The 26627-nt window shown below is 52.8% G+C and overlaps 1 protein-coding gene across 1 annotated transcript in view; it reads right to left on the bottom strand.

Moving 5' to 3' along the window:
* The window catches only part of DNAH17 (dynein axonemal heavy chain 17), a 171464-nt gene that overhangs the window by 28299 nt on the left and 116538 nt on the right, over window positions 1-26627 (bottom strand). The window contains exons 57-72 of the mRNA XM_045376584.3: window positions 25087-25320; window positions 23806-23970; window positions 22151-22246; window positions 21773-21990; window positions 18788-18995; window positions 18352-18467; window positions 16517-16709; window positions 15196-15431; window positions 14028-14150; window positions 12168-12372; window positions 11413-11577; window positions 11007-11147; window positions 10157-10327; window positions 5076-5198; window positions 4150-4343; window positions 617-765 (exon numbers count right to left, since the gene is read on the bottom strand). Of these exons, the coding sequence (XP_045232519.2) occupies window positions 617-765; window positions 4150-4343; window positions 5076-5198; window positions 10157-10327; window positions 11007-11147; window positions 11413-11577; window positions 12168-12372; window positions 14028-14150; window positions 15196-15431; window positions 16517-16709; window positions 18352-18467; window positions 18788-18995; window positions 21773-21990; window positions 22151-22246; window positions 23806-23970; window positions 25087-25320 (2737 nt within the window). The remainder of the gene's footprint in view (window positions 1-616; window positions 766-4149; window positions 4344-5075; window positions 5199-10156; window positions 10328-11006; window positions 11148-11412; window positions 11578-12167; window positions 12373-14027; window positions 14151-15195; window positions 15432-16516; window positions 16710-18351; window positions 18468-18787; window positions 18996-21772; window positions 21991-22150; window positions 22247-23805; window positions 23971-25086; window positions 25321-26627) is intronic.

Consider the following 26627-nt stretch of genomic DNA (forward strand, 5'->3'; position numbering starts at 1 on the left):
CTGGATCATGTGCTAATTCTATATGTAACTTGCTGAGAAACCAGCAGACTGTTTTCCACAGCAGTGGCCCCGTTTTACATCCTCCCAGCAACCTTCAAGGGTCGCAGTTCTCAGGGTCCTGACAACACGTGTTATTTTCCTGTTCTTGATCATCACCATCCTACGGGCGTGAAGTGGTGTCTTGGGTGTGAAGCGGCATCTTGGGTGTGAAGTGGCATCTCGTGTACTTTTGGTGTGCATTTCCCTGGTGCCTGGTGATGCCGACAATACTCCGTCTCTTTTTTTTTTTTTTGGAGACAGAGTCTCGCTCCGTACCCCACGCTGGAGTGCAGTGGCGCGATCTCGGCTCACTGCAAGCTCCACCTCCCAGGTTCATGCCATTCTCCGGCCTCAGCCTCCTGAGTAGCTGCGATTATAGGTGCCTGCCATCACGCCCGGCTAATTTTTTGTATTTTTAGTAGAGATGGGGTTTCACCGTGTTAGCCAGGATGGTCTCGACCTCCTGACCTCATGATCCGCCCATCTCAGCCTCCCAAAGTGCTGGGATTACGGGCGTGAGCCACCCCGCCTGGCCAATGCTTCATCTTTGAGAACATCGCTTGCCTGCTACACTTACCCAGGGCTTCCACGTCCTTCAAGGGGTCAACCCCGGGGGAGAGGATGAAGAAGATTGGCGTGGAGGGGCTGCTCTCCTCGTAGGACTTAGAAAACTCGACACTCCGGCCTTCCACGAACTTGCTGCCCATCTTTTCCTCCACGAAGTTCCTAGGGGTGGAATGCATCAGAGGCAGTGGACCCCGAGGCTCTGGGCCAGGGCAGGGGCCTTGGGGTGGGCTCTGGGCCAGGCAGGAGGGCCCTTTTTTGGTGGACTTTCTTCAGCAGGACAAGGCCCGTGGCAGGAGAGCAGAGTCTTTACTGGGCTTTCCTTTCTGCGAAGGATCGGCCTGGTTTGCCCCGGGCACCCTTTCTTTCCCGAGGGGCCCCGCACTGTGCTCCTCCTTGGAGCAGTCTAAGCAGGTGCAGGGAGAGACCAGCCTTGGAAGGCACCCAGGGTCAACTGCGGGGGGCGGGGGGCTGAGAAGGAAGGAAGTTCGGATTAGAGCAAGGCTTTAGTGAGCCTAAACAAGTCAAAGAAAAAAGCAACTTCAGATGATACAAACACCTGTCTCTACAAAAGCCCCAGACTCTTTCTAACATGACCCCTGTAAGTCTGGGGTCAGTCGGGGTCTCTGCTAATCCTCCCATGGAGGACCTAGTGATGTTCCCATGATCTTTGGATCAGGTGTCGGCCTTTCTCCTGTGATCACAGAGGGCTGAGCTTACAGTATGTGGAAAGAATGAATCACCTGAGCTAAGATTAGTAAACTTGCCGGGTGTGGTGGCTCACACCTGTAATCCCAGCACTTTGGGAGGCCAAGGTAGGCGGATCACTTGAATTTAGGAGTTTGAGACCAGCCTGACCGACATGATGAAACCCTGTCTCTATTAAAAATACAAAAATGAGCCAGGTTTGGTGGCACAGGCCTGTAATTCCAGCCACTCAGGAGGCTGAGGCAGGAGAATCGCTGGAATCCGGGAGGCAGAGGTTGCCGTGAGGTGAGATGGCGCCACTGCACTCCAGCCTGGGCAAGAGAGCGAGACTCCACCTCAAAAAAAAATTTTTTTGTAAGATTTTAGTGGCCAGCTGGTCTCTGAAAGGAGGAGCAATGGCCGCATCCCGAGGGGTGAGAAGTGCTCATCCCTGGGCACGTGAACACCTGAGTGTTCGAGAGTCTGGGTTGACTTTCAGAAGGGTCTGCTCACACTCAGGCCACCCAGCGCACCTCAGCTCCTGTGGTTCAACCAGGAGTCAGCTGGCTAGTGCCTCTCCATGCCCTTGGGACTTTCTGGGGACACCTGGAGCTGCGATTCCTTTCCCTGCTCTGGCCTTTGCTGGCTTCTCTCTGGTGTTCTGAACCAGGGCCAGCCTCAGGCAAAGATGGGGACGAGTTGCTCCTCCTGAAGGCCCCCAATTCTATTCAGGCCTCTGGAATGGACTCAGACCCCAGATGCTGTGATCCTTGTCTAGGAAGGAACTTCCAGAACATAGGAAGTCCTGCCCCTAGGCAGGAATGACTCTGGATCACCTTTGCTAATTAGTTGCCCAGGCCAAATGGTCATTGGCTATGGACGAATGAATGACACAGAAGCATGCATGCTGGGTTCCAGTCAGGCCTCACCACCTCTGACGTGGTGGCCTTGACAAAGGAGTGCTGGAGCCGGCTGGTGACAGCTTGCAGCAGACCCGGGCAGCTTGCAGCCGGCCACAGAGGGAGCACTGACACCATCTGGCACGTGCTGCGCGTCAGGGTTTGTGTTGCGCACCCGGCGGTGGTCTGGCCTGGCCTCCTAGTGCCCGTGACCTGTGAGTGTGGAAGTGGAAGTGCTCCCACGGCTGTCAATGCTTCCAACAGTGCCTGACACGAGACACCCTTGGCCAGTGCTGGCTTTGTTATTAGCCACGTCTGTTTCAACCTTCTTGCTTTTAAGGGACCCCCTCCCTGTATAATTAGGGCAGTAAATCTGCTTTGCTCCACATCATAGAAATGTGAAACATGTCAGGGCTGAGGGATGATCTGGGCTCACGGGTGTTTGGGATGGTCCAGGCCACCGCAGAGCACACAAATGCTTCCGCCGTGGGTGGCTGTTTCCTTCTTTTAGGTGGCCAGAGTGCAGTCACACTGGCTAACTTAGGCGCTTCTCAAAAGCTCTCAGGAGACGGGGAAGGTCACCTCACCTAATCTTCTAGACGAGGAATCAGATACACACTGGGTTTTGTGACCCAAACATGCAAACATGCTGCACTTTCCCACAGGAGAGGGCGTTCCTGCTGTGATGGTCGAGGGACTTTACCTTGGCTTCTCCCAAACTCTGACCCTGCTTCCTCCAGTTCTGAGTCCGGGACGCAGCCGGCTTTCTCCCTGGACCTTGCTGCTCTCCTGCATCACAGTGACTTCTGGCTTTGTTCCGCCCCCTCCTCCCCACCACTCCTGTCCCTGTCCTCTCCTACCGGGGAAAACAAAGCAAAACAAAGCTACTGTCAGGAGTTAGGCCTCTGCTTTGTCAGGAGGGAATTCTTTAGTTTTTATTTTGAGGCAGGGTCTCGCTCTGTCGCCCAGGCTGGAGTGCAGTGGCACAATCTCGGCCCACTGCCATCTCCACCTCCCGGGCTCAACCGATTCTCCCACCTCAGCCTCCTGAGTGGCTGGGACTACAGGAGGCTGCCACCGCACCCGGCTAATTTTTAGACTTTTTGTAGAGGTGGGGTCTCACTGTGTTGCCCAGGCTGGTCTCAAGCGATCCTCCCCAAAGTACTGGGATTACAGGCGTGAGCCACCGCACCTGGCCATCAGAGGGTAATTCTATTAGGGACATGAGTGTCTTTTGGGAAACCTGGCTGCTTTCAGACTACTTGGGGAAATGAAAAGGGAAGAAGCCAGACAGGCCCCAGGTGCTCTGAGGACGGAGCCCAGGCTCATTTCTGTGCTAAACGTCACCTCCTTCCTTCAACAACCCATCCGTCCAACATGGAAGGGTTTCAGGTCTGGAGAAATTGTTGGTGAAATCAGAACAGTTCTCTTGCAAACTAGCCATATTAATACATCTTTGATTGACTTTACGTTTTGCCACCGAGGTACTCAGAGTCCTCGAGTGCTGATGGTTTTGCCATTGTTTTCTCCCTCAAAACATCCTAAAAGGACCCCATTGGTATGGCCTCAGTGCACATTCATGTCCACACTTGACATCTTACTTTCAATCTAGGAGGCTCACGTGGGGAGTCTTCTTCCTATCATGTACCGCAGGGCACCCCTCTGCAGTCAGGTTAGCGGGGGACAAGGGGTTCCCCTCATGATGCTCTGAGACATTAAGGATTAATAAGAACTCAGGACTGGAGTCTGCAGCCTGGGGTGGAATCCTGCCTCTGTCCTCAAAGAACTTTGTGTGAAATGATTTAGCCCCTCTGAGCCCTGTTTCGTTTCTGTGTAAAATGGGGAGAAGTTCAGGGGATCAACTCAAGTCCACAGAGAGTCTAGCACAGCAGCTGGGCCGAGCTTCCCTCAGGCCTGGGCCTCGGGGGCGGGGCTGCCGGCACAGCGGCGGGACACTCACTTGACGGCGTAGGTCATGCGGTCCGGCCGCATGCAACGCACCATGCACAGCTTCTGCAGGGCCGTCTTGTTCTTCCACTCCTTGGGGAAGATCTCCTTCTCGGGGGCTTCTGACTCCACCAGCTTTTTCCAGCGCTTGGCAGATCCTTCGATGTCGCTGTCCAGGTTTTTGAACTCGTCCATCTCCGAGAGGGCCTAGGGGCAGAGGCAGCAGGCCCTGTGACTCTTCCCACTTACCCGCGTCCCGAGAGCCTTCCTGTACAGTTCGTTCGAGGAGGAGAGGCCACTGCCCTCCGAGGAAACTGAGGCTCTGGGATAAGCCAGCCCGAGAGGCCGCCCACCAAAGCACGAGCTGTCCGTGCCCAGCTCAGGCATCCCAGGACAGTGCCGGGAGCCTCCTTGGTGGGGTCCAATATGGGGACATGAGTCGTGGGAGGGACTGGGGCTGCTTCTCTAGGGGTCTCTGGAAATGAGGCCATTCTAGCTCAGGGGACAACCTTCTTCAGGTTTCTCTGAGCAGTCTCTGAGCAGACCTTGAGACTCGAGGGTCCCTGACGGTGTCCAGGAATCCGAAGAACAAAATTTTAACTTGCCACTTCCCTTACGCTGGGAAGGGAGGAGGCTGGGGGAGGGGTGGTAAGAGGCCCTGAGGCCTCTTCTGGCCCTCAGAGGATGTCACTCTCTGCTTGCTGTGTGCAGGACTCAGGGACCTAACGCATGTCACATTCCCTATAGGAATGCAGAATTATCTGTGAGCTGGTAGCCAGCCCATCTTGGTCTCCATCCCCATCTGTGGGGCCTCCTTGCTTTACTGAATTGTGTGGGCCACAGAGCCTGGTATTCTGGCCTTGTAAACATCCGCAGCATCAGCTGGAAAGGCTCCATGGGTGGAAGAAAGCACAGCGTGTTCAATGTCTAAAGACAAACCTTGATCCCGCCCCAGCCTTGGTGCTGCAGGAAGTCCACTGGGGAGACCACCCCAGCCTTAAAAGGGAACCGCAGGAGGAAATCCAGCTCCACTGGGTTCAGCTCCTTCTTCATGGACAGGACCTGGGGGAACACGGAGGTGTACACGCTTAATGCAGCCAGTAAAACCTCAGCAGCCCTGAAGATGCGTGCTGGACCCGAAGAGGAGTTCACACTCCTGGCCTGCAGGGGGCGCCCTGTTCTGCCCCTTTGGGTTGGGGTAAAGTTTTTTTTTTTTTTTTTTTTTTTTTGTGCAGTGGCCGGATCTCAGCTCACTGCAAGCTCCGCCTCCCGGGTTCCCACCATTCTCCTGCCTCAGCCTCCCGAGTAGCTGGGACTACAGGCGCCTGCCACCTCGCCCAGCTAGTTTTTTGTATTTTTTTAGTAGAGACGGGGTTTCACCGTGTTCGCCAGGATGGTCTCGATCTCCCGACCTCGTGATCCGCCCGTCTCGGCCTCCCAAAGTGCTGGGATTACAGGCTTGAGCCACCGCGCCCGGCCGGGGTAAAGTTTTATCTTTACCTCGTCTCGCTTAAGTTGTGAAATACACATACCATAAAATTGACCATTTTGGCCGGGCACAGCAGCTCACGCCTGTTATCCTTGCGCTTTGGGAGGCTGGGGGGGGGGTGGGTGTGGATCACTTGAGGTCAGGAGTTCAAGACCAGCTTAGCCAACATGGTGAAACCCTGTTTCTACTAAAATACAAAAAAATTAGGCGTGGTGGTACATGCCTGTAGCCCTAGCTACTCGGGATGCTGAGGCAGGAGAATCGCTTGAACCCGGGAGGCAGAGGTTGCAGTGAGCTGAGATCATGCCACTGCACTCCAGCCTGGCTGACAGAGCAAGACTCTGTCTCAAAAAAAAAAAAACACAAAACAGGCTGGGCATGAGGGCTCACACTTGTAATCCCAGCACTTTGGGAGGCTGAGGCGAGTGCATCACCTGAGGCCAAGAGTTCGATACCAGTCTTGAAAAAAAAAAAATTGACAAATTTTACACTTTAGTGTACAATCCAGTGGCATTTCACATATTCGCAGCATTGTGCAACCACCAGCAATCTCTAGTTCCAGGACTTTTTTGTTATCCCTTCACCCCTTGAGCAGTCACTTCCCATCTCCCCTCGCCTCTGAGAGCTGCTCATCTGCCTTCTGTCTAGGGATGCACCCATTTTGGATGCTTCGTATAGACAGAAGCACACGACCTGCCCTGTTTGCATCTGGCATCTTTCACTTAGCGTGATGCCTCCGAGGTTCATCCACATTGTAGATGTGTCAGAACCTCCTTCCCCTGTAAGGCTGAGTAATATCCCATACTTGAATATAACCACGCTGGGGTTCTCCGTTCATCTGCTGATGGACAGCACGTCGTTCTGGCTGTTGTGAATTGGTTGGCTTTGTTGTTTTTATTTTTTATTATTTATTGTTATTTTTTGAGACAGACTCTTCCTCTGTCATCCAGGCTGGAGCGCAGTAGTGCAATCTCGGCTCACTGCAACCTCCACCTCCTGGGTTCAAGCGATTCTCCTGTCTCAGCCTCCCGAGTAGCTGGAATTACAGGTGCGTGCCACCATGCCCAGCTAATTTTTGCATTTTTTGTGGAGACGGGGTTTTCACCATGTTGGCCAGGCCGCTCTTGAACTACTGGCCTCAAATGATCTGCCCGTCTTGGCCTCCCAACGTACCAGGATTACAGGTGAGAGCCACCACGCCCAGCCTTGTTGTCTTTGAGAGACAGTATGGCTCTGTTGCCCCCGGCTGGAGTGTAGTGCTGTGAGCATAGCTCACTGCAGCCTTGAACTCGTGGGCTCAAGTGACCATCCATCTCAGCCTTCCAAGTAGCTGGGACTACAGGCGTGCATCACCTCACCTAGCTATTTTTTTTTTTTTTTTTTGTAGAGATGGGGTCTTGCTATATTGACTGGGCTAGTCTCAAACCGCCTCAAGTGATCCTCTTGCTTTGACCTCCCGCAATGTTGGGATAACAGGCATAAGCCTCAGTGCCTGGCCTCATCTGGCTTTTGGCTGCTGCGATTAATGCTGTTGTGAATGCTGGTGTATGGGAATCTGGACAGATGCTGGACACCTGTTTCCAGGTCTTGTGGGTGTGTGCCCAGAGGTGGAATGCTGGGCCATATTCCATACCATCTTGTCACTTGTGCATACTGGCCCTCTGGACCTCCTGTGGGCAGGGTCTGGGTCATTTTGAAGTGGTGTACTGGGCAGCTAACCTGGCACTCTCTGTCTCAGATGGGCAGCAGGTGGCTGGGAGCAGGGGTAATGGCCACTGCCATCTCCTCAGTCAAGTACCCAAAGGGTCTGTTTTTCAGATCCCATAGAGAGTTTCTTCCTGAGCCGGACTCTTTCTTTTGGTCACACAAAACATTCCTTGGGACCAAAGAGAATGCTTTCTGCTTTCTACCCTGGAAAATGAGGGGGAGCACTGAGAACTCTTATCCTGATGACCTCTCAGCCAGGAGAAAATCTCACAGTGAGCCTGTGATTCAGAGATTCACATGTAAAAGGAACCTTCATAATATGGACCCCATTGGTTCAGAGTTTGAGTTTGAATTAAAAGCTAGGCTTAAACTGATGCCCAACCTATTTATACAATTAGTGTTGCCCAGCCTGGGCAATATAGTGAGACCCTGTCTCTTTAAAAACATTAAAAAAAATTAGGGCTGGGTGCGGTGGCTCATGCCTGTAATCCCAGCACTTTGGGAGGCCAAGGCGGGTGGATCACCTAAGGTCGGGTGGATCACCTAAGGTCGGGAGTTTGAGACCAGCGAGACCAACATGGAGAAACCCTGTCTCAACTAAAAATACAAAAATTAGCCGGGCATGGTGGCATATGCCTGTAATCCCAGCTACTCAGGAGGCTGAGGTAGGAGAACTGCTTGAACCTGGGAGGCAGACATTGTGGTGGGCTGAGATTGTACGATTGCACCGCAGCCTGGGCAGCAAGGGCAAAACTCTTTCTAAAAAACAGAAAAAAAAAAAAAAATTAGCCAGGTACAATAGTGTACACTTGTATTCCCAGCTACAGGGAGGTTGAGGCAGGAGGATCACTTGAGCCCAGGAGTTCAAGGCAAGCCTGGGCAACATACTGAGACTCTCTACTAAAAAAAAAAAAAAAAAAAAAAATTAATTAAAAAATTAAAAACTGCCGGGCGCGGTGGCTCAAGCCTATAATCCCAGCACTTTGGGAGTCCGAGACGGGTGGATCACGAGGTCAGGAGATCGAGACCATCCTGGCTAACCCGGTGAAACCCTGTCTCTACTAAAAAATACAAAAAAATAGCCGGGCGAGATGGCATGCGCCTGTAGTCCCAGCTACTTGGGAGGCTGAGGCAGGAGAATGGCGTGAACCCGGGAGGCGGAGCTTGCAGTGAGCTGAGATCTGGCCACTGCACTCCAGCCTGGGAGACAGCGAGACTCCGTCTCAAAAAAAAAAAAAAAAAAAATTAAAAACTAAAGAATTGACCAGGCATGGTGACTCACCCCTATAATCTCAGCACTTTGGGAGGCTGAGGCGGGCGGATCACGAGATCAAGAGATTGAGACCATCCTGGCCAACATGGTGAAACCATGTCTCTAATAAAAAGACAAAAATTAGCCGGGCATGGTGGCGTGCACCTGTAGTCCCAGCTACTAGGGAGGCTGAGGCAGGAGAATTGCTTGAATCCAGGAGGCAGCAGTTGCAGCGAGCCAAGATCGTGCCACTGAACTCCAGCCTGCCATTAGAGCAAGGCTCCGTCTCAAAAAACAAACAAAAACACTAAAGAATTAGCCGAGTGTGGTGAGCAATATAGCAGGACCCTGTCTCTATAAAAACATTTAAAAATTAGCCAGGCACGGCAGTGTACACATGTATTCCCAGCTACAGGGAGGTTGAGGCAGGAGGATCACATGAGCCCAGGAGTTCAAGACCAGCCTGGGCAACATAGTGAGACTTTGTCTCTACTAAAGATAAATAAATAAAAATAATTTAAAAACTGAAGAATTAGCCGAGCATGGTGGCACATGCCTGTAGTCCCAGCTACTGAGGAGGCTGAAGTGGGAGGATTGCTTGAGTTCAGGAATTCAAGGCTACAGTGAGCTGTGACTGCACCACTGCACTCCAGCCTGGGTGACAGAGTGAGATACTGTCTCAAAATAGCAGCAGTAACAGCAACAACAAAAACTAGTGTTTCCAACCATACTTATGGCACAGTGTAAACAAAATTGCAGAGGGGCTGTGCTATGGTTTGAATGTGTTCTCCAAAAAGCGTATGTTGGAAACTGAATCCTCAGTGCAACAGTGTTGGGAGGCGGGGCCTGAGAGGCAACTGGGCCATGAGAGCAGAGTCAATGGCTTAATGTCATGATCAATGGAGTGGGTTTGTTACACAAGGAGTTTGGCCCCTTTTGTGCTCTCTCTCGCCCTCTAGCCTTCCATCATGGGATGACACAGCAAGAAGGCCCTTGACAGATGCCAGCACTTTCATATGGAACTTCCCAGACCCCAGGACCATGAGAAATAAATTTCTATTGTTTATAGATTACCCAGCCTTGGGTATTCTATTATAGCAGCACAAAACAAATTAAGACAGGCTGTTTAATCAGTTTCAGAGAATGCAGATCTTTAAATATTTTAGCAGGACTGTATAAAACAGGAGGAATATTTGTTTATTCATACACTTATTTCTTAAGAAACATCACTCACCCCACAGTGGGCTAAGCACTAATGGAGGACTATTTACTCAGCACAACTTATATGTAAAATGACATTTCCTTGTGAAATTCTCCTTGCCACACCACCCCTTTACTAGCTCCCATTGGAATAATGTGCCAGCTTCCTGAATATTGACTAAGAGAGCCCCAGGCCTGTTCCACATCAGGCATCTCAGACTTTACAATCACCTGGGTATGTTGCTAAAATGCAGGTTTGAAATCACCAGGTTTGGGTGGGGGCCCAAGAATCTGCCTTTCCACAAAGCTCCCAGGGGTCACTGACACTGCTGGTCCACGGACCACACTAGGAGAAGTGAGGCTAGACATTACCTGAAACGTAACCTGTGCCAGGAAAATGAGTTTGTCCCTCTCGAAGAGCCCCCGGGCGGTGTACATGTAGACGGAGTAGGTGATCTCGTCCGTCAGGTTGATCACCCGCTGCTTCACCTCACTGGCAGGGGTGGTCCTCTGGATGGCTTTCTCAAACACCACGTTGAAGGCCTGCGGATCCGCCACCCAGAGTCATGGAGATGTGCAGAGATGGAGCCTGCCACCACTCCCCACCACCACTCCCTGCCGCCTGTGGTGGCCTCCAGTTTGTTTTGTTTGAGACAGAGCCTTGCTTCGTCACCCAGGCTGGAGTGCAGTGGCGTGATCTCGGCTCACTGCACCCTCCGCAGTGAGGGAGGTTGCCGTGTTCAAGTGATGCTTCTGCCTCAGCCTCCCTGAGTAGTTGGAATTATAGGCATGCACCACCACGCCTGGCTAATTTTTGTACTTTTAGTAGAGACGGGGTTTCACTATGTTGGTCAGGCTGGTCTTGAACTCCTGACCTCAGGAGATCCACCTGCCTCGACCCCCCATAATGCTGAGATTATAGGCGTAAGCCACCATGCCAGGCCATCCAGTTTGTTTTGATTGGGTTGGGGGTGCCTGGAGGCACCAGGGGAAGAGCAGGGAGGAGGGAGCAGCTCATACCCTCTCCTGGGGAGAATGGGTGTAGGACTGATGGGGGCCCCTGGCTCCCCCACTTCCAGCCCCGTCTGCAGGCTGGACCAGGTCTGCCCTCTGAGGGTGGCCCTGGCACTGCCTGATGGCTGTGCGGGCAACAGACCTGGCTGTGGAGCCCAGATGCAGCCCCACCTTGAGGGAGGCACCCAGCCCCAGCTGCAGGGCGCACCTTGAGGGAGAACTGGTAGATGGGGTTGATTTTGTTGAGGTCGTTCAGTATGAAGTAGAGCAGAGATGCCCGCTCTGCAGCTGGGCGGTAGTTCTCTCTCGCCTCGTTGATTTTAACTTCCGTGATTTTTGCCTCCACCACCTCGACACAAACAAAAGGGGTTTGAATGACACAGCAGATGGGCTCATTCCCAGCCACCAGCCTCGCTCCCTGGGAAGCCACCCAAGGGCTCTCAGCAGCAGCTGGGTGCAGGATGGGAGCTCGGGCCCCTTCTCCTGCCCTGGGCCTGCTCGGGCATGTATGACTGAAGCTGCTTTTCTCCTTGCTGGTGGGGGAGGCGCCGATCGCCCGTGGCCCAGCCTCCCATGCCCCGGCTGTCAGGGCACGTCACCGAGGCAGCTCTGACCTTCTCCTCGATCTCGCTGGCTGTGTGCTTGGTGGTCTCCAGATTCTCCACCAAAGCTGTGTCTCCCAGAAAGTTCCCCGAGGCAGCCGACAGACGGGCCAGGAGCGAATCTTCCAGCTCTTTCAGAACAATCTTAAATTCGTTTTGAGACTTGGTGAGGTTCGCCTGCAAGGGGAGATGCGGTTGTCACTGCATGGCCTGGCTCTGTCCGCCGGGCACCCAGGCCTCCCTCGGGTAGCCGTGTGGCTGAGCCACGGCTCAGGCTTTGAGCAGGAGGAACAAGCTCAGGGGCTGCAAAAGCAGAGCCCCTGGAACCTCAGAGAGGCCCTGGGCCTGCTCCCAGCCTTGAGGCTTCCTGTCACGAAGACTGTAGGGGGCAGAATGGGGACAGGCGGGCCTGGGCCTCCTGAGCACATGCACTGTGGCGGGCGGAAGGGCTGGCAGCCAGGCCATTCTTGCAGGGCAGCGCTCTGGAGCTTAGAGCCCCCTGAGGACCGCTGTGACTCATGTTCTTTAAGCAAAGCAGTCATGTGACTTAGAATTAAATTTGGGAGCTGGAAGAGGGGACAGCGGGGAAGGAAATGACCCATCCTGTCGTACGAGAAGCTGCGATGCCCCGGGACATACTGAGGCACCTTCAGAGAGAAGCAACAACACACACCGGGCTGGTGGCCCTGCTCGGGGCCTCACGGTGACCCGGCCCCCTCTGCGTGGGACGGCCCCTCCTCCCGTGTGACCGACCTTGAGGCCGTTACCTTCAGCTGTTCTAGATCTGGGCGCTCTTTGGCCACCACAGCGGCCAAGAGTTGGTCCTCGAGTCCATCCCTGGTGACCAGGAAGTTGATGAGGGTGCACTGAGCCTGCATCTCTGGCTTGTAGTGCGGGTTGAAGTACTTGGTGTGCAGGATCAGGCGGAACTTGGGGTGGTACTCCACCTCCTTGTCGCCAATCTTAATGTACCTGGGGTTAGCGGAGGAAAGGGTTAGTGGGCCTCCCAGTGGCCAGGGGAGAGGAACACAAGCACAGACCACCTTTCACCCCCGCCCCAGGCCAGGCCGCCACCTTGAGCCCTCCTTCTGGTCCCTGGAAGAGCACTGCACCTCTCCTTGTCTGGTCCTCCTCCCCGGCCTGTGACGTGGGCCCTTCTGCGAGATGCACCTGCTCTTTCCTTGGGTGGTCAGGCTCATCTTTGCAGCAGGGTTTACGCCCCTCTGGCTGCACGCTGTGCTCCTCTGGGAGCCCCGACCCAGACCCATTTGTAACATCAGTCCATCCTGGAAGCTCCCAGGACTGCAACCCGGGGTCTGCTCATCCACTGTGGGGGGTGCCTCTCTCCAACCCTACACCCTCCTCTCCCCTCTTTGTAGCTGGGCTCACTTTGAGGGGCCTCTGGCTAACTTAACCCCTCAGCACTCACACCAGGCCCTTCCCAGAGTCTAGGACCTCGGCATATCGATTTGCCACCCTGTTCTGGGTTTCTGCATGCATCTCTGCATTTAAAGGTGGCTCCTGTCAGCTCTGACATTTACATTTTTTTAAGGTAGATTTAATTTTTTAAAATTGTAAAGTGAATAATGCGAGCTCCATGCATCAACTGATGAGTGGACAAACAAATGCGCACAGCCACACATGGAATGTGATCCTGCCATAAAGAGGAATGAAGGACTGACACGTGCAACCACATGCATGACCCCTAAAAACATGCTAAGTAAAGGCCAGGCGCGGTGGCTCCCTCCTGTAATCCCAGCACTTTGGGAGGCCAAGGCAGGTGGATCACCTGAGGTCAGGAGTTCGAGATCATCCTGGCCAACATGGGGAACCCCATCTCTACTAAAAATACAAAAATTAGCCAGGCGTGGTGATGTGTGCCTGTAATCCCAGCTACTTGGGAGGCTGAGGCAGGAGAATCACTTGAACGGGAGGCAGAGGCTGCAGTGAGCAGAGATTGCACCACTGGACTCCAGCCTGGACGACAGAGCAAGACTCCGTCTCAAAAAACAAACAAAAAATGCTGAGTAAAAAGAGCCAGACACAAAAAGACACATGTTGCTTGATTCTATTCAGAGGAAATGTCCAGAATAGGCAAATCCACAGACACAGAAAGCAGACTAGTGGGTGTCCAGGGCTCAGGAGGGAGGGGGAATGAAGAAGAACAGTGGGTGTGGGGCTTCCTTTCGGGGTGCTGAAAATGTGCAACTGGACAGATGTGTTTGTACAAGATTGTGAGTGTACTAAATGCTCTTGAATTGTGCACTTTAATATGGTTAATTTTATGTTGTGTGAATTTCGTGTGAATTTTTAAAGGTAATGCAGTCCCAAGATTTGCAAAATGCCTAAGAACAGAAAGAAGAAAGACATCACCTCCAAGCCTCACCGTCTGGAGGTGATCACTGATAAAACGGTGGCGGAGATGTTCCCTAATGGGGATGTGGCCCCTTTCCAGTCTTTCCTCGGGAGCTGGGGGCTCCTTCCCTCCAGTCGGCATTTTGTCAAAGCCCCTGCTGCTTACCAGGGAAGCAAAGGGCATTCCGGGCGTCTTCCCTACATGCACATGCCCAGGCCTCGGGCCCGAACATGTTTACCTGGCTCAAGCCACGCAGATGGAAACAACTCACTTTCCCTTTTTAATTGTGTTCCTGCCCAGTAGAGGGTCCAGCACGGGGTCCACGGTTTCGCCGATGTTCTCAATGAGCAAGGTGTCCCCTTCCGAGATGGCCTGCTCGATGACATCCAGGTAGCTGCGGGCACAGCACGGAAGCTGGTTCACGGCAGAGGGCCTCGTGATGGAGCGGTGCGCGCACGCGCCGACTAGCAGCCCCTGCCCTCCGAGCGAGACAGCGCCAAGCGAGTGGTGACCTAGGAGCCTACAACTTGTTCCCAACAGCTCACCCTTTCCTGAAAGGAGCCGAGGGGCTTCTTTGTAAACTGCCCCTGTGCTCTTATGGGAGTGGAGATGAAAATGGAAAGTTTTGCTTTGTTTTGTTTTTTGAGACAGGGTCTCATTCTCTCACCCAGGCTGGAGTGCAGTGGCGTGAACAGGGTTCACTGCAACCTTGACCTCCCAGGCTCAAGTGATCCTCCCATCTCAGCCTCCTGAATAGCTGGAACTACAGGACTACAGGACTACAGGACTACAGGACTACAGGACTACAGGCTCATGCCACCACAACCAACTAGGTTTTTTTTTTTATTATTTGGAGAGATGAGGTCTCACTATGTTGCCCAGGCCAGTCTCAAACTCCTGAGCTCAAGCAATCCTCCTGCCTTGGCCTCCCCAACAGAGTGCTGAGATTACACGGATGAGCCACTGCGCCCGGCCTGGAAGCAGCTTTGAGTAGCTTTATGGCCACAGAGGCAAATGTTTTCATAGCCACACGCCATTGGATTTTCCAGCACTGCTAGGAAGACAGGGCGTCACTGTACCTGTGTCGTTTAACAGCCATTGTTTCTCATCTGTGATGAGAACACAGACCACAAGACCCAAGAATGTGACCACCTCAAGCCTCCAGCCAGCAAATGGCCAAGTGGGAGGCAACCCCCGGCCTGAGCCTCCGTCTCACTCTCCTTTCCCTGCAGGAGCAGCGGGTGATGGGGACAGGGGAAGGGAAAAGAGCTCCTAATTTCATTCTTTACTACTGCTGCTGTTCCCCGGGGTCAAATTTAAAACCTGTGGGCTAGTACTTATATTTAAAGACCCACCCATCCATGGAACCAATTTGAAATGCCTAAGGCATGCTTCCGAGCAGTGGGGGGCTTTGGTCCAGGTCCTGCGCCTGCACACACCTCTTCTGTCCCAGGCGGATGGCTTTCAGTTCACTGCTGTATTTGTTTTTGATCCACTTGATTCCTTGGAGCTGGGCGTCCACAATCAGCGGCCACCGCTCCGTGTTGCACAGGATGGTGGCATTCTCGGTGGACATGCGGTCGCTGGGGAGGCCCTGGTTGTTCCAGGTGGCCACGTCCGCATCATCTGTCAGCAGGCTCAAGGGATCCAGGCCATTTGTGATCGGGATGGGGACCTGCCCAGGGAGGCACACTTTCTTAGAAGGGGTGATGCGACCTTATTACTAGAAAACAGCTCTCCAAATCATGCTGTGTCTGGTGCTGCGGTTAGGCGTGGACCAGCCGGACGACCTGGGAGAAGCCAGCCATTTCCATCACTCTGGACAGAGCAGCTTTGTAACTCGGCCAGAAACGACGTCAGCACAGCAACACTGGGCCATGTTCTTTTTTTTTGCCCCCAGACAGAGTCTTACTCTGTCACCCAGGCTGGAGTGCAGTGGCGTGATCCTGGCCCACCATAACCTCTGCCTCTCGAGTTCAAGAGATTCTCCTGACTTAGCCTCCCAGGTAGTTGGGATTACAGGTGCCCACCAACACACCCAGCTAATTTTTGTAGTTTTAGTAGAGACGAGGTTTTACCATGTTGGCCAGGCTGGTTTTGAACTCCTGACCTCAGGTGATCCGCCCGCCTTGGCGTCCCCAAAGTGCTGGGATTACAGATGTGAGCCACCACGCCCAGCCTAATTTTTGTATTTTTAATAGAGATGGGGTTTCACCATGTTGGCCAGGCTGGTCTTGAACTCCTGACCTCAGGTGATCTACCCACCTCAGCCTCCCAAAGTGCTGGGATTACAGGCGTGAGCCACCGCGCAATGCCACTGGGCTACATTCTTATCCCCAAAGGGGCCTGAGCCTCATCACAGAAGTCAAGGTGCCGTGTGGCTGGTTCTGCCCTGCTGGGACCTCCCCAGATTTCCTGAGTGATGAATAGGACTCCACATTTTTTTTTTTTTTAAAAGACTAGGTCTTGCTCTATCACCCAGGCTGGATTGCAGTGGTGCGCTCTCTCCTCACTGCAACCTCCGCCTCCAAGGTTCAAGCGATTCTCCTGCCTCAGCCTCCCCAGTAGCTGGGATTAAGGCGCTCCCCACCACATCTGGCTAATTTTTTTTTTTTGTATGCTTAATAGAGATGGGGTTTCACCATGTTGGCCAGGCGGCTCATGAACTCCTGGCCTCAAGTAATCCGTCCGCCTCGGCCTCCCAAAGTGCTGGCATTACAGTCGTGAGCCACCGCGCCTGGCCAGGACTCCACTCCTTACCTTTAAGTTATGTATGTAAGGGATCCAGAATTTCTCCATCAGCTCATTCCGGTATTTCTTGGTGAAGTAGCCCACGTAGGACACGAAGGCAGAGATGAGCAGGACGTCCCCACACAGTGTGACCCCCTGGCTCCTGAAGTTCTCCACAGACTCAGCCCAGCGGACATTTTCCGATGCTAATCCCCCCACCAGCCTGAAGCGGAACGAGAGAGAATAAAACATATTTGCATCGGTGAAAGGACTGGACCAGACAAGCCTCCACCTCTGCACCTCTGTGAATCTTCAGAGTTTCCCGTTGGCACCTGGCTCAGTGGCTCAACGATGAAAATGCTTTTGGGGAGTTTTGGGGAGGAAATGCTTTAGAGAAGCCCAAATCGTGTTTCTTGGCTGAGCGTGGTGGCTCACGCCTGTAATCGCAGCACTTTGGGAGGATGAGGCAGGTGGATCACCTGAGGAATTTGAGACCACTCCGGCCAACATGGTGAAACCCCGTCTCTACTAAAAATATAAAAATTAGCTGGGCGTGGTGGCGTGCATCTGTGGCCCCAGCTACTCAGGAGACTGAGGCACAAGAATTACCCGGGAGATGGAGGTTGCAGTGAGCCAAGATCATGCCATGCACTGCAGCCTGGGTGACGGAGTGAGACTCTGTCTCCAAAAAAAATTAAAAAAAAAAAAAAAAGAAAAAGATATGCAGGGTGTCAAGGCTCAGAATGAAAACAAGCACAGGAAATACCTCATTGATAATTTTTATATTAGTTACCTGTTGAAATAATATCTTGGATATTTGGGGTTAAATAAAATTATAACTATTTCTTTGTACTTAAAAATGTTTTTTTGTAGAGATGGGGTGTCACTATGTTGCTCAGGCTGGTTTCAAACTTTCAAACTCCCACCTCAGCCCTCCAAGTGCTGGGACTACAGGTGTGCACCGCCATGCCTTTTTTTTTTTTTTTTTAGACAGTTTCACTCCTGTTGCCCAGGCTGGAGTACAATGGCATAATCTTGGCTCACTGCAACCTCCACCTCCTGGGTTCAAGTGATTCTCTTGCCTCAGCTTCCCAAATAGCTGGGATAACAGGCGCCCGCCACCACACCCAGCTAATTTTTCTATTTTTAGTAGAGATGGGGTTTCACCATGTTGGCCAGGCTGGTCTTGAACTCCTGTCCTCAGGTGATCCACCCACCTTGGCCTCCCGAAGTGCTGGGATTACAGGCGTGAGCCACCATGCCCGGCTTGCCTGGCTAGTTTTGGTATTTTTAGTAAGATGGGGTTTCATCATGTTGGCCAGGCTGGTCTTGAACGCTGACCTCCAGTGATCCACCTGCCTCAGCCTCCGAAACTGCTGGGATTACAGGCATGAGCCACTGCACCCAGCCAGCCTCTGTACTTTTTAAATGTGGCTGCTGGAAAAGTTAAGGTGACACATCCACATCTGGCATTATGTCCCTAGTGGACGACACTACTCTGGAGTCCCAAACCGTGATGTAATCCGTGAAATGACTGTCTGCTGGCTGCAAAGTGACCCTGGAAGCCACGTGGTGGGTGACAGTGGGTTATGACCAAGTAATGCCCCTGGAGCAAGCCCCGTGGGACCCAGTGTCCCAGGCCAGCGTGGGTTACTTGGAACCACGCGATAGGTCATATTTTGTGGAGGCCCCTGACTATGCAGGAGGCCAAGGTTTATCCTAATTACTTTGAGCTCAAGAAGTCAAAGTGGCAACCTGGCTGCTTCCACCTGGACTTCCTCCTCTTCCTCCCAAGGCAGTTGTGTGGGCTTGTCCCTTTTCAGGGGTCTGAGAGCAGGAGGGTGGTCTCGGGGAGGAGCCAATACCTGTTCGCCAGTAAGATCACCCTGTTCGTGGCATCGGCCTCCTGCTGACACTTGATTTTCTCAGCCGTTGCTTTTTCAAACGCTGAGGTTAGGTTGCTCAGGTTGGCGTTAAGTTCCTGCAAAACCAAGTTGGAAAGCTGCTGGAAAACCCCACGAGGCATCTGTAGCACGCTGCAGCGGCAGCAGGGCTGGGTCCTGTGAGCATTGAGTGTCTAAGAGGCTCCCATAAAGGCTGAGAGCCCTCTGGAGCATGGAGGCCAAGGACACCAAGCAGCTCCCGGCACCGTCTGGCCCCTGCCTCTGCCTGCATCCTCTCACGCTGCTGAATAATTCACGACGGCGGGCCGTGCCAACCCATTTTAAACAGAGATATTGACCGGCAGCGCAAGCAAGTGGCTCTGGTGTTTCAGAGAGACGGGAGCGAGCCGGCACTTACGGCAATCTTGTTTTTGATCCGGGACAGCTTCTCTTGCGCCTCTGCCAGCTCTGCATTAGCCTCCTCCAAGGCCTGCCTCTTGGGCGCCACGTCGCAGTAGACCTCGTAGAAGCGGACGATGTTGATGCACCAGGAGCAGAGGCCGGCGGCGGCCGTGGACTTGGAGCGGATGAACTCGGGGTCGAACGTCGGGTTGCCTTGGTAGGGCCTAGCGAGAGAACACCAGTGGGCCGGAGTCGTCACCCTGTCCTGCTCCGGCAAAATGGGCCCAGAGAGGCTGAGTGTCTTGCCCAGGGTGGCACAGCTCTGGAGGGGCAACGCTGGGATTCACACAGTCAGGCTGGCCCTAGAGGCCATGCCCCACTGGCTCCACTCTGCCACTCCCATTGCCCCACAGTGGCATTGCCCAGTTTTCCAAGTCGGGCACCAGGAGACTAAAACTATAAGGTTAAGAGGGATGAGACTCAGAAGAGATGATGTGGCAGGTGTTATACTTTGGGGGATGGTACAGTGACCAAGAAAAATGCCCATAGGTGCAGCTTAGGCACTGTAGAAACTAGTGTTTTTAAAAATGACACCAACATCATTACATATGAACTGAACTGCCTGCAGAAAGAAATCTGAATGGATAATTCAAAATGTTCATTGAAACGTGATTGAAATCGAGGTTGGGAACAGAGCCCATCATTTCTCGCTCTGGTCTACTTATGCTTTGTGTAGGCTAATATTAAAATGAGCGTGCATCTCCCAGACACACACCACACCGTGTGGGCAGGGAACAGTGCAGAAGCTTGCGGGGTGATAGGAGGAGGCATTTATTGAGGCCTCATTTATAACAACAAAACAAAAACAGCCTAAATACTCAATGAAGCAGGAAGTGCTAAGTAAATTATGATTCCCGTATGGTAAGATCATACATACAAAAGTTAAGAAAATCATATTTATTGGGTTTTTTTTTTCTTTTGGAGACAGGGTCTCACTGTGTCGCCCAGGCTGGAGTGCAGTGGTGTGATCACGGCTCATGGCAGCCTTATCCTCCTAGGCTCAAGTGATCCTCCCACCTTAGCCTCCTGAATAGCTGGGACTATAGGCACATACCACCACGACTGGCTAATTTTAATTTTTTTTTGTCAAGACGGGGTCCTCTTTGTTGCCCAGGCTGGTCTCGAACTCCTGGGCTCAGGTGGTTCTCCTGCTTTGGCCTCTCAAAATGCTGGGATTAAAGATTAAAGGTGTGGGCCACCGTACCCAGCCTTGAAGTGTTTTATTGTTTTTGTTTTTGAGATGGAGTCTCACTCTGTTGCCCAGGCTGGAGTGCAGTGGTGTGATCTTGGCTCACTGCAAGCTCCACCTCCCAGGTTCAAGTGATTGTTATGCCTCAGCCTCCCGAGTAGCTGGGACTACGGGCATGCACCACCGTGCCTGGCTAAGAAGTGTTTTTAATAACATAGGGAAAAGTGTTGGTTTTTTTTTTCTTTTTGGTGTGATAATATTAAGTAAAAAAAGCGGAATAAACATATGTGTACAGTATTATCTTTTCTTTTTGAGATGGAATCTCACTATGTCGCCCAGGCTGGGTGCAATGGCGTGATCTCGGCTCACTACAACCTCTGACTCCTGGATTCAAACGATTCCCCTGCCTCAGCCTCCTGAGTAGCTGGGATTACAGGCATGCGCCACCACACTGGGCTAATTTTTGTATTTTTAGTAGAAACGGGGTTTCACCATGTTGGCCAGGCTGATCTCAAACTCCTAACCTCATGATCCCCCTGCCTAGGCCTCCCGAAGTCCTGAGATTACAGGTGTGAGTCACAGCGCCCAGCCTAGTATTATTTCAACTATATATTAAAAAACAAAAACAAACAAAAAAAAACCTTAGAAAAAAGACGGAAAAGAAATAGATCAAATGTTGATTGGCGGTGGCACACCCTGGTGTAGCCCTCCAGGCGTTCTTGTTGGTTTCTCTTATACTTTATTCTTTACTTACAAGATGTCTCGCAGCAGTCCCACCCTCTTCCTCCCACATGGAGCTGAGAGGTTTTGGGGTCCTAGCTGGGGTCACTGGGGTCTGGTCTTTCTCAGTCTGGGCACCCTGAAGTTGGCCTCCTAGGGGATGGCCAGTGAGGAGCCACACGGGGTGGGGAACAGGCTGGGCACTTACAGAGTGGAGCACCCCAAGAATGCCAACGTGTTGACATTTATGGGATGAAAGGCGGAGTCCCCATGGCACCCTTCCCAAGTCCCATGGCTCATCCCAGAAGGAGCCATTGCCAGTCCTGCCCCTCCAGATGTAGGACCTTTACAGTCAGGCCAGCAAAAGAAAGATGCATGGCAGAGCCCCAGGCCTGTGGCCACTCGCTGTGCGTGCCTGTGTGCATGTGTGTGCGCACATGTGCATCTGTGCACATGTATATTTTATGTGTACTGCATTCATGTGTACACATGTTCATGTGTGCATGCATGTGCATGCTTGTGTGTGTACATGTGTATGTGAGCACATGTGTGTGCACTCTCTGTGCACTGCATTCATATGTACATATGTGCATGCATGTTTGTGCTTATATGTACACGTGTGCGCATGTATGTTTTGTATGCGTGCACTGCATTCACGTGTACATGTGTGCACACGTGTGATTATGTATACATGTGTATGTGTGCACATGTGTGCATTTTTTATGTGTGCATGTGTGCATTTGTGCTCACATGTATTCATGTGTGCAATACATGTGCTCATGTGGTCAGCTGCTCTCACAGGGGCTGACCTCTGTGGGGCCTGGCCGGCCTCTCTCTCAGACCTGTGGCCTGAGGGTTCCCACTGCTGAGCTTGTCAGCTGTGTTCTTGGGGTGCTGTATGGGGAAGGGGTTGCCTAGATTTTGAGCCACAGGCCCCAGGAGCCTGAGGCCACACTTCACCCTCAGCACCCTGCCTTGGCCTGATGGAGAATCGGAGGGAAGCCCCGGCCGCAAGGCCCAGCCCCGACTCACTTGAAGGCCTTCAGGCAGGCCTCGGGGATGTGCTCCTTGTCGAACTTCTTCAGGGAGTCTAGGAAGGTGTCCACCTTGCCCATCATGATCTTGGCCGCCTTCCAGCTCTTGTCCTTGGGGATCCTGCCCCCAGGTGCGGTCAGAATCATGACGGCGGCGGTGACGTTGACCACGGCATCTGGGGGGGACCCGAAGGACTTCAGCTCTGTCAGGTTGTTCTGCAAACGACAGACAGGATGGGTCCGACGGGAGTTTGGACTGGGTCCTCGGCGATGCCCCAAGGAAGCCGCCGTGAGCGCGTCACCACCCATGCCAGCAGTGAAGGCCGCTTCCTCTCCACCCAGGCCAGGGGTCCCCTTTCTTTCCCTCCCCCTTTACCTTATTCAGAGTGTCCAGAGCCTCCTGGGCTGCCAGTAGGGCCGGTTCTGCTTTGGCCAGATCTGTTTCACAGGCCTTTTGCTTCTCGGTGACATTCTGGAAGGAAGATGGACAGGAGAGGTTACTGCAGGTCTGTCCATCTACCTGTGGGGGCGTGTACGTGCATGTGTGTATGTGTGTGCATGAGTATATGTGTGCATGTGTGTGCATGTATGTGTATGCGCATGCGTGTATGTGCATATGTGCATGTGTAGGCAGCAGTGGTGAGGGGCGGCCCAGGCCCCAGCAGGTCTGAGCTCCACAAAAGAGGCTGCCCCTCTGGCTACCACTCACATTTGCTGCATTTGCTGACTGAGCTCCTTTGCCAACATCCCTCCGTGTGTACTTGGCCCCTGTCTGGAGCCCACCATCCTCCCTGCCTCCTCTGCTCTGCCCCACGGCGCTCAGGGCAGAATGAGCAATGCCTTGGCAGTTGGGTGGGATTCTTGAGTTCCAAGATGGGAGGGGAAATCCAGGGGCCACCCAGACCACCCTGACTTTGCAGTCTTATTGTTTCTGGGGCTGTTTCATAATCCATCCAAAATGGAACATCTCAGAGTATATAGCTTACCCCCCGCCCCAAGAAAGTAGCAACTCCTTCATCCATGCACATACTCATTCATTCACTCAGGAGACAGTGGGCAATGACTGGAACGCTCTTAAATAATTACCCAGACGTGGGACTGACGACAAAAAAAGCACCCAGGGAGGGGTGATGAGAAGCTACACCACTGATGCTGTGACCTTCAGGCTCCAAAGATGATGAAGACACCCCCCCTAAGCAGTGGTTCTCAACCTCAGCCACCCCCAAAACCAGCAAGGAGCCCACCCGAGGCCAGCAACGTCCTACCTTCTGTGGCGGGGGTAGGGGGGTCTGGTGCCGCACGTTTGAGGACCAGGCTCCAGCCAGGTCTTCTCAACCCCTCCCATGCTCATGGATCGCAGGCATTTCGTTAACATGCAGGCCCTATTGAGCAGAGCTAAGCTGGGGCCCGAGAGCCTGCATTTCTCACAAGCTCCTGGTGAGGCTGCCACCGTGGGCTGAGGGCTGAATGTTGAGGAGCTCGGCCACAGGGATGGGCGTTAATTCTTTTTTTTTTTTTTTTTTTTTGAGACGGAGTCTCGCGCTGTCACCCAGGCTGGAGTGCAGTGGCCGGATCTCAGCTCACTGCAAGCTCCGCCTCCCGGGTTCACGCCATTCTCCTGCCTCAGCCTCCCGAGTAGCTGGGACTACAGGCATCCGCCACCTCGCCCGGCTAGTTTTTTGTATTTTTTTTTTTAGTAGAGACGGGGTTTCACCATGTTAACCAGGACGGTCTCGATCTCCTGACCTCGTGATCCGCCCATCTCGGCCTCCCAAAGTGCTGGGATTACAGGCTTGAGCCACCGCGCCCGGCCGATGGGCGTTAATTCTAAGGAAAGCCTGCCTCTGAGTGGGGGTCCTCACCTGGGAGAGACTCCTCCTTCGGGGTCCCACTGGTTTAGGAACCTTGTCCTTCTATGTAAGTCTCAGCCTTTCCTATGCCTGTCGGTGGCACCTGAACGCATGGGGAAGCTCAGGAGGCCTGGCCAGCGCAGCAGCCGTCCTGAGGCCACGCTGGGCTGCCTTCACCTACCTTATTGATGACCTCGACCTTGACTTCTTCCTCGTCAGCAATGGCCTTCTCTTTGCTGACCTTCTCGGTCTCGATGCCGACCACCTGGATCAGTTTATCTGCACTCTCATTCTTCTGCTTGAGCTCAGCCTCCTGAATCGCCAGCTTCGCTTTCAAGTCATCTACCTGGGGAAGGAGAAACCAAGAAACAGCAAGCGTGGGCCGCAGCCAACATACGCCGCCCTGCACTGGGCAGACGAGGGGTGGGAGCCACAGAGGGGCAGAACGGCAGGGCTGTGTCTTACGACTCCCAGTGACTGGGTTTGGAGAGTCTTTTCAATATCTTAAAAGCAGGTATTGAGCTCTGACTGTGTACACAGGGTCACAAGTATGAGACATTCCTGGTGCTCAAAGGAGTTGGCAAGGTGACTGAAAAGAAAAATATCAGCTGCAGCCCGGGCAACATAGTGAGACCCTGTCTGTATAAATAATAATAAAAAATATAGCCAGGCATGGTGGCCTGCACCTGTGGTCCCAGCTACCTGGGAGGCTGAGGTGGGAGGATCGCTTGAGCCCAGGAAGTTGAGGCTGCAGTGAGCCATGATCGCACCACTGCATTCCAGCTTGGATGACAGAGCGAGACTCTGTCTCAAATGCCAGCTGAGTTGCAGTGCTGAGCAGGGCTGGCCAGGGCCTCTCCAGGCTGGTGGGAGAGTGACAGCGAGAGTTTGTGGGGGGGGGGCAGGGGTGCGAAAGCTCCCCCGGAAGCGAATGGGAGGCGCCAGTCTGTTCACAACTCCAGCAGGGAGGTGGCAGCTGTTTTCAGGCCCCCTCACAGGTGTCAGTGGTGGGCAATAAAGATGAAGGACTGGGACTGCATGATGGAGGAGATCTGAAGCAGGCAGAACCCTTACATATCAACACAGCATGAAGGAAAGGATCCAGGGAGGCTTTTGAGCCGGGCACCATGGTATGAATGGCACTTATGAACAGATGCATATTTATTGACCACATTGGGCATGATGATCAAATCTCACCACACATGGGGCAGGTGCCATCCCCTGTATAATGTGCCCTCTGTATGATCAACATTGTGAAAGTATTTTGAGCCTGTTTTTTCGTTACGACAAGTATACTAACCCTGGCCTAGGAGTGAATGCTTCTCAAAGGCAGGAGGCTCATCTTACTTTCGGCAGTGCTGAGCCCCGGTGTGACCAGCCCGTAGAAGCCTGTGACAGTAGCGGCTCCTGCGAGGCCTCCGGGGGACGGCACAGGAGCTGGCAGCTGGCCCCCCTCTCCTACCTGGGAAGCTGTGCTCTGCAGCTTCATCAGGCCGTTCTCCAGCCTCTCGATTTTGGCAACAAGCTCCATTCTCTTCTTGGCCAGCAGGTTCTGGTAGAGTTTGATCTGCTCCAGAAAGGTTTTGGGTGTGGTGTAGTTGTAGCGCCTCTCAGTAGCCAGGTACACCCTGGACATCTCGTTGACTGTGGTGTGCACGTAGGACATGAAGAAGCTGATGGAGGCCTTGACTTCCCGCTACAAAGAGGAGACAGCCAGTCATCCCTGGGAACCCATCCTGCAAATCAGCAAAGTGGAGCTCCCCGGACTCACCAGGAGCCCTGGACAAGGTGCCCCGAGACCAACCTCAGTGTCTTCGACTGCCCAAAGGGGCTCCTGAAAGCAACAGATCCTGGGGCTCTTGTGGGCATTGCACCATGGAAAGGTTTAGCTCAGTGCCCAGGACACAGCAGAGCTTATTATCATTATCTCTGACACACACACGCATACAGGAGTTTGAGACCAACCTGGCCAACATGGTGAAACCCCATCTCTACCAAAAATATAAAAAGTTAGCCAGGTATGGGGGCGCACATGCACATACACGCATACATGCACACATGCACACATATATGTGCACACACATTCACACACCTGCATCTATACATGTGCACACGCATTCACACACCTGCATCTGTACACGTGCACACGCATTCACACGCCTGCATCTATACACGTGCACACGCATTCACACACCTGCATCTATACACGTGCACACACATTCACACACCTGCATCTATACACGTGCATTCACACACCTGCATCTATACACGTGCACACACATTCACACGCCTGCATCTATACACGTGCACACACATTCACACACCTGCATCTATACACGTGCACACGCATTCACACGCCTGCATCTATACACGTGCACACGCATTCACACGCCTGCATCTATACACGTGCACACGCATTCACACGCCTGCATCTATACACGTGCATTCACACACCTGCATCTATACACGTGCACACGCATTCACACGCCTGCATCTATACACGTGCACACGCATTCACACGCCTGCATCTATACACGTGCACACGCATTCACACGCCTGCATCTATACACGTGCATTCACACCTGCATCTATACATGTGCACACGCATTCACACGCCTGCATCTATACACGTGCACACGCATTCACACACCTGCATCTATACACGTGCATTCACACACCTGCATCTATACACGTGCACACGCATTCACACACCTGTATATATACGCGTGCACATTCACAAACCTGCCTACCTGAAAAAGTACAAGGCTGAGAATATGTTTTCATATCCCAGGTAATTCTGCAAATATTTATTGTTCATTACTAAGGCTGGGTCCTGGGATTTAGAACCTCTTTCCCCAGCCCTCTGGGCCTGCCCATCTACCTGAAGGCAGGCACTGGGAGCTTTGCCCCAGAAATTGTCTCAGCAATGTTAATTTTAATTCAGGCCATTTTGAGAAGTAATGAATTCATCCAACACACACATTTCAGGATGCACATATAGTG

Source organism: Macaca fascicularis, chromosome 16 (genome assembly GCF_037993035.2).
Source record: "Macaca fascicularis isolate 582-1 chromosome 16, T2T-MFA8v1.1".
Taxonomy (NCBI): domain Eukaryota; kingdom Metazoa; phylum Chordata; class Mammalia; order Primates; family Cercopithecidae; genus Macaca; species Macaca fascicularis.